The sequence below is a fragment of the Mugil cephalus genome, chromosome 18 (genome assembly GCF_022458985.1).
Source record: "Mugil cephalus isolate CIBA_MC_2020 chromosome 18, CIBA_Mcephalus_1.1, whole genome shotgun sequence".
NCBI lineage: Eukaryota > Metazoa > Chordata > Actinopteri > Mugiliformes > Mugilidae > Mugil > Mugil cephalus.
Genome location: NC_061787.1, coordinates 7257320 through 7264996, shown reverse-complemented (window position 1 = coordinate 7264996; position 7677 = coordinate 7257320). Strand labels below are relative to the sequence as shown.

Genomic DNA, 7677 nt, shown 5'->3' with positions numbered 1-7677 from the left:
TAAGCGGAAGCTAAAAGTTCACATCAAGATATCACATGAAGCTAAGCTCCCCCTCGGTTGCACATTAACTACTTTATGTGCACATATTTGATGCACCTGCAGATCACTTAACACTGCGGACAACAAAGCTCAGCAAAGTTAAGTTCAAGATCCAACAACCTTGAATAAGGCTCTATAAAGTGATCCAGTTTTTAATCAGCGGGTTGTTTTATTAGGCATCAGTGATTTGCTGCAGTGATTACACTTTGGATATAACTCATAAAATACATGGACTTTTAAATACAGCAAAGTGTATAAAAAGATACTGAGAGCAAACTTCAGATCATCTCATAGTTAACAACGGGTGGAGTTACTGATATTTATTTGAAAGCTCCAGAACAGCTTCTTAATTGACATTGTTATATAAGTTGATGTTGGCATTTTTAAAAAGTTCTGAATGTACTTTAAGCTGATAAGCTGCAACTTTAGTATTTACCTTGAGTAATTTTTGACATTCTTTTTCACCTACAATTTCCTCTTATTTTGAGCTCCATTATTGGTCTCCAACTATATTCCAAGTGATACATTTGTCTCTTTAGCCTCTGAAGGCTTTTTCTATCAACCGTTTTACACTGGATCAACAGTAAACTGATGTATTTCAAGGTTCTCAGCTGAAAACAACCCATAACGAAACTGTATTTCTGCACATTTTTGTTTTATAGGGTTTCATTATGACAAACTGGAATCCTTACACAAAAACCACTCCCTGCTATGACGTCATCCAGTTTTGACCACACAGATATTGAACAATAGGCTTCAATTATCATTGCATAACTGTAACAGTATCGAATTTCTGATGATCTCACAGACTCTTGACAGTTCTGCAGGACTTACTGGAAAACATGGTTTATGGTTTCCCCTAAATGCAATATGTCCTCCTGAGACCTGAGCTTTTATATGGTATGCATTTTCAATTTATCCATTTCATTAAGAAGAATAAAAACTTTCTTTGAACTGGAAGTGGTTTGTTGAAAAAATTATGTCCTCATGTGTGGACTTGGGGATTATTTCAGTCAATATTATAATAACATCAACAATATGTAACAAAATGTTAATTTTCGTGTTTGAACATTGCTGTGCAAATCAGAATTGCAAATAACGAAGTCCCAACGTCCTCAATCGAGTACTTGGTAATGAGCGAAGTTATATCTTGTTACTATTAACAGAATTGTGTGTCATATTAAACTAGATAAGTTAAATTTGATGAGGTTTTGCACCTTGTCCACTTTTTTCATGTGATTGGCTGCAGAGTGAATCTGCTGAAATGCCCACTATTGTGTTTTCACATCAACTAGTGTCTAGTTATGAGGATAAAAGTTTAAATGAAGCAGAATAAACTGCCACAAACTTAAAACTAAACGTTGGATGCAGGGTCTCAGAAGATTACTGAAATTTATTTTAGTTTTCTTTTTTTCCTTTACACTTTATTTATTTATTTGTTTTGCCTGCATTCAACATTGTAAAGTTAATTGGATATTAAGACACAGGATATTACTTGTTTGCATGGCATCCATCTTTCATCTCAACCTTAATATTAACAGCTCCACTTCTTAGTTGTCTTAATAAATGTCACTGAATCAGATGCAAAACACCACTTTGTTTCCACCATCATGCATCACTGCTCCCTGTGGACTGCTGCTTGTGTGTATTATCCAGCCTCAGCATGTGACTTGCATCATGCGGTCAGCTCAACCGTAGCATGTTTTTCAGATTAAAAACTGATCAATTTTAAGTAAAATGCTAGAATTGGTTGTGATTTTGTTCCTGTGAATCCATGTGGGAAGCCTTGACTTTCCTTTAATGGCAGAATATAAATAATAATCTGCCATTAACCCTCTAAATCTCAAGCAGTTTCTCGTTTCTGTCACTTTTTTACTCACTGTGGTCTAATTTTTCTCTGCACAATGTAGTCCTGCACCTCAATAGATTCAGGACAACATTGGCCATAGGTTGATGTAACTCAATAATGTCTTCATGCAGTGTAACAAAATGGAAAAGCTATAAATCATTAGAAAAAAGAGAAACGGATATTGGATTAATTAATCCACTGGAGTCTAATACCGCTGTGGATTATATTATGGTACTGTCGTAGCATCGTAAATTGTGTGAAAGTCATGACGATGAACGTGATACAGTCTGACAGTGTGCAAACTTGCAACTTTAATAATGTTGTACAGTACGATTTCAACAGCATTCTTCACAATGCACCCTACACCCATTTCCCCAATAAATAGAATTTCATATAATCTAAGCTAATCTTTATATTTTCCTCAAAAGTTTAACATTTATTGGTGGACAGTGACGTCATTACAAACATTTAATTCTTTTCATTAATAAAGTGGGGGATTCCTTATTGATTTACAGTCACTGTCAAGGATCAAATGATATCGTTTAGTCACAAATCACATTGAATTGTAAAAAAAATAAAAATAATAATAATAATAATCTTTGTTAACAATTCAGTGCTAGTAAACTCAAAATCAAAAGTCATCCAAGTCTAACAGGCTAAATTTATAGCAATGGTTCTGTTCGGTTTTCTCCGACTGCATGACAATTACCGAAGGACTTTGTTTCCAATTTCAGTTTAGTTGATTCGCTTTTGCTGAGATGTGCACCGTAAAAATGTGCACCCCATAACCCGACACAACAAAATCAGCACAGTAATGAAGGCACTTCATTCTGTAAAGAGAAGATAAATCACAGTTGTTTGAACAAAAAGTCAGACGAGAAACAACAGCCTGCATAGCACTGTTCCAACACAAACAACCAAAAGGTCACCCATTCCAGGGAAAAAACAACAACATTGTCCTGTGTGTTTTTTTTTTTTTTTTGGTAACTAAAATATTACTTGATTGATAATAAAACCTCCGCTCTCTGATAGAAAATTACTTTATGTATGTCTTGCTCTTAGAAACATTTAATATGTACATACAGTAATATAATCTTTATTCAGTTTCTGTACAAAGAGTCCAAGAAGAAGTCAAGACATGGTAAGAATCCATGTAGATGTAGTTTTCTCTAGATTTAATTACGACCAGACCGTTTGCCTGAAAACCCTCCGACTGGGAGCTGTGCTGGGAATTAGGGAGCTGGTCGGAGGACGCGGGCCGGGGCCACGGGCAACGAGCTGAGGCCTCTGTTCAGCAGAGCCGGGGCAGGAAGGAACCAGCTGGAGCTGCCGTCTGCTACCTGTTCCTCAGGCTCTGTAACAGACTGTAAACGTCCTCCTCTTTACTCAGACCCTCAAACAGAGGAATCAGGTCCAGCAGCTCCGTGTCGGTCATGTCGTCGAACCAGGACTGCACCGGGACCTCAAAAGAGAAAGAGAAACAAGCGGGGAGACAGGACGGGTTTCATTTAATGAAAGGGTAGGGGAGAAAACTCAGCTGATGCTAAAGTGTTGCATTATAGGTGAAGAGCTAGTGCGAGTTTTGTGTAAATAATTAATTGGGGGAATGCATCAAAGGCCCGAAGAGTGGCAGCCGCTCCACCGAGCAACAAGAGATCTGATAAAATTGAGAACACCGCCTCTGGCTGAAAAACAACGCGGAGGATTAAAAACGCTTGACAGTGTACTATAGATACAATCATTAACGCCATTATTAACTTCAACTTTCTGTTGCACCAGCATATTTTGACCGTGTTTTTAATGAGGAGTTTTTGAAGTCTGAAACCGCACCATCAGGCATCAAGTGTCGCTGTGGTCACCAATTTACAAAGCAGCTTCAGTTTCTGATGTCTTAACATGTTCTGTGATTAAGGGGCACGCAAATAACAGTTAGCTCTCTGCAGATTTGCATATTTAACTTACACCAAGAGAGCAAAAGCAACAATATTCCTTGAACTGAACACTGAGGAAATAAACTGGCATGTCCAGTGTTTTGTCTTTTATAGATGAAACCATCTGGAAAGTTGTCCTCAGAAACAATTTGGAGAGCAAACACAAAAAACACTTAACAGGTGATAGCACAAACCATCTATTAATGTCCATCATGGGCTAACTTCAATCAACAGGATCAATGAGCCAGATTATTTAATAGGAGGGTACAGAAAAGGAAACACAAGCTAGCTATACATGAACATTTTGGCAAACAATTCATAAATTTGCAGGTGCTCTAATTGCGACACCTCAGACACGACCATAGCTACAAGTAGTTTGTCACAGTACCCTGACTGGTCCACACCTCTGTCTATCGAGATGGATTTCCATGTAGGGTTGCGAACTCCGTGGGGGCGGACTAGGACAAAAAATCGACCCTGGCATTATGGATCAGACTAGTCCACGACATTCGCAAAATGGTGTCATTTTGTGTGATTTTCTTTCATTGTAGCTTGTTTTTAGCCACCTAGGCTACATAAAAACTGACCCAAACTCACTTTTTTCCAGGCCTAAAAGTAGCTTAGCTTAAACAATTAATCGCCTAGTAATGAAATCAGAATGCTAAAATCCATTAGCACTTTTCATGTTTTCATGTTGGTGGGTGGTGACTTTACATTTGCAAATATGCGTAGAATTATTTGATTCTCTTGTAAAGAGGCACACAGCTGCACTGGCACTATTTTTTAAAAGTGTGATTTTCTTCCATTTCTGTATATCGTCCCTATCTGTCTATATAAAAACACTGCCTAACACATTTTTGAGTGCCAAGAAAACTAGCCCCCAACTCCACCACGGGGATTTGAACCCAGGATGTTCTTATTAGTGAGCAAGACATTTCAGTATTTAGATGGGCTATGCGGTGCAGTATCATTGTCTTTCTCCAACTGCATGTTGTATTTCTGCCATTCCTTTACCATAAATGTTCGTATAAAGCATCCTGTCATTCATTGATTCGAATGTCATTTTACCGACTTTTTTGATTCTCATGGAAACACGGTACAAAGTGCATCCCTTTTCAGCTCAGTATGGGAATTTTGTTTCTAAATATTTTCAACTGCTCTATTTCCATGTGATACCACAACAATCAATCTGTCTACCACGGAAATTGAACAAAGACTAAGTATCAAACAGAAATTTGCTTATTTTTGTGAGTTTGGTTTGAACCTCCAGGCTTCCCTTTACCTACCTGGGTCCATAATGATAAGTGCAAAAATGACACATCTACTCTAAGAAGAGAAGTATTCCAGGATAACGGAGGAGGAGCAACTTACTGCATTCTCAGGGTGGAAGATGTAGGAGGCAGGTGAGTTGTCTATGATGATGACTTTACTGAGCTCTCGGCCCAGCCGGCTGAGGTCTTTGACGTAGTTTCCTCTGTGGAAAACACAGGATTCCCTGAAGAGCCGGGCGCGAAACACCCCCCACTGGTCCAGCAGGTCCGCCACAGGGTCGGCGTACTGAACACACCGGAGAACAGCAGGTTTGATGGGGCGGACGCAGGGAGGAATTACTGTGACTGTGAAACCAGAGTTTATAAGCTGAGAACCAACCTTGGCTAAGCTTGCTGTGAAGAGGACACATTCGAACATCTCCCCCATCTTCTGGAGGAACTCGTCCACATGGGGCCTCTTCAGGACGTACACCTGAAACCAAGACACAATCTGTTAAATTCTACTGTATGAAACCTCAATAACTGTTAATTTTTGCCTATTACTACGAGCTAAGTTATCTTAGATATTCTTCGATCATTAAGTTCCAGTGTTAATTAAACTATGACAAGCTAAATTTTGTATTTAACCAAAGTTCCCTGAAAGGTACAATGCAACAATTTTCAAACAATTTTCACTATCTACTGCTTTGCGGTCATATTTTAAATTCCTGCTCATCCTCGTCCTCTTCAGCTGTTTTCTGTCGGTTAGTTGCTGCCCCCAAGTGCAAGTAATCAAGCATAGGCCAAAGCGAATGCAGAAAGCCTATCCTGGATTACTTGAACCAGGTTACAGCCACAATATGTCGTCTTCTGCTTGAACCAGGACACAAAGAAGACCAATGAAACAAAGGAAAACCGCTCCAAAGTCACAAAGGATAAAACAAAAACCACTTTGGGCTGTTCCACTTTGTTGCAGCTGTGAGAAAACAGGGCCCAATAAATATAGGAGGGGAGGAAAACGGGGTCAAGAACTCCACGGGACCCCGTATAAATTACTACATAATATTTTATTCAAGCTCACTTCTGGATGCCCTCCATATCGAAGCAGTATTACCTGGTGAACAGTGCCATCAATCTCCACTGGAACGATGAAGTCTGCATTGCTGATGGGCTGCAAGAAGACACAAGGAAAAGAATCAAAACTTGTGCTATTTTTCGCTCAAAGCAGCTCATTCTGACAAGGAAACAGCCCTGCCACACGCCCACATTTTTGTAAAAAAAAAAAAAAGAATACTCCAGAATGATGAAGACATTAAGCATGATGTGGTTTCCCTCTGCTCCCGCGCTCCGCATCTCAGTGTTAAATAAAAAAACGGTTGCAAGACTCCGGGGAGAAACCTGGGAGCTGAACAAGATGACAGACGTGAACGTGGACAAGAGGAGCGCTGCCATTTTCCCGGCGTGACTCGTGTCATTTTTAAAAGCGGCGAAGGGGAGAGGAGAGGTGCAGGAGGTAGAGGAAGATAGATGCCAGAGGGGTGTGGGTGGAAGACGAGCAGAGGGCGTCAAGACGAGGATGAAAGGATTAGGTAGGAGGCACAGCGGTGTCGTTTCGGAGAGGGGAGAGAAAAAAAGAACAGGTGACGGCAAAAAAAAGAAAACTTCATTTTCAGAAACACAAAGAATAACGTGTCTCAAAGAGCTTAGCTGTCACCTGTTTGGATAGTTTGTTGTACAGCAAGAGGATTATTTAGAAGTATTATCTGACTTATAAGTTGAATTGATTGTAATTCATCTGTTTGAGAATGCAGGCAAATCTGGATAAACTTTTGTAATGTGGGGAAAAGATAACTCCCCATTTTCTTTTCTTCACATTTCAATTTGTAATTCTGCCTTGCAGATTAAAAAGTACATCCGTACTAACGGAGAAATTACAGCCTGAAGCGGAAAAGCTACTTAACAAGAGTTTGCACAACTAGTTTCAGCCATGAAACCATAGTTTTAAGCCTTCCATCCCCTCTACAATAAAAACATCTGACAGATGAAATGATATCCTGACCTAGTATCAAAGCGAGGCTAATTAGCTTACTTGTTTGTCTGGTATTTATTATTTCTATGAACATAACATACAGTGAAAGAATACTAAGATACTGATGTTAAAAGAAAAAAATCAACTTTTTTCAAAATCAACTGCAAAAATTAAATGTTTTAATGTGTTGTGTTGTGAATGGCAGGTCTGGATAATTAGCTTTAGCTGATGCTAGTTGTGAATGCAGTCCAGCTAGCTGCTAGCCTTTACTAGCTTGAGTCTAGGTACTGCAATAGGTTGGCTGCCACTGTGCGTGTAACGCTAATTACACATTTCTGTTACATAATCATTTTATTTGACTTACAACAAAAATATATTCATGTGGTTTAAGACGGGACATCAAAAAGCTGCACCTACGCAGTGCTTTATTTTCTGCCTACTAAAAAGGTTTAAGGAAAAAATCTTTGTGTATTTGTGATTCAGTGACTAAACAGATAAAGAATGACAATACAATTAAACACCGCTATTTTATTTTTATTTTTTTCCTGTATTGCGTTTTTTGCTAAATACAGAGGCACT

General features: G+C 39.0%; 1 protein-coding gene across 2 annotated transcripts in view; it reads right to left on the bottom strand.

Annotated features, from left to right (window-relative positions):
- Positions 1-2176: 2176 nt before the first annotated feature.
- The window catches only part of ctdspla (CTD (carboxy-terminal domain, RNA polymerase II, polypeptide A) small phosphatase-like a), a 30747-nt gene continuing 25246 nt past the window's right edge, over positions 2177-7677 (bottom strand). For both annotated transcript variants that reach the window (XM_047568518.1, XM_047568519.1), the window contains 4 exons: positions 6184-6240; positions 5470-5562; positions 5191-5376; positions 2177-3350 (listed from right to left, as the gene is read on the bottom strand). In XM_047568518.1, coding sequence (XP_047424474.1) covers positions 3225-3350; positions 5191-5376; positions 5470-5562; positions 6184-6240 — 462 coding nt within the window. In that variant the 3' untranslated portion in view covers positions 2177-3224. The remainder of the gene's footprint in view (positions 3351-5190; positions 5377-5469; positions 5563-6183; positions 6241-7677) is intronic.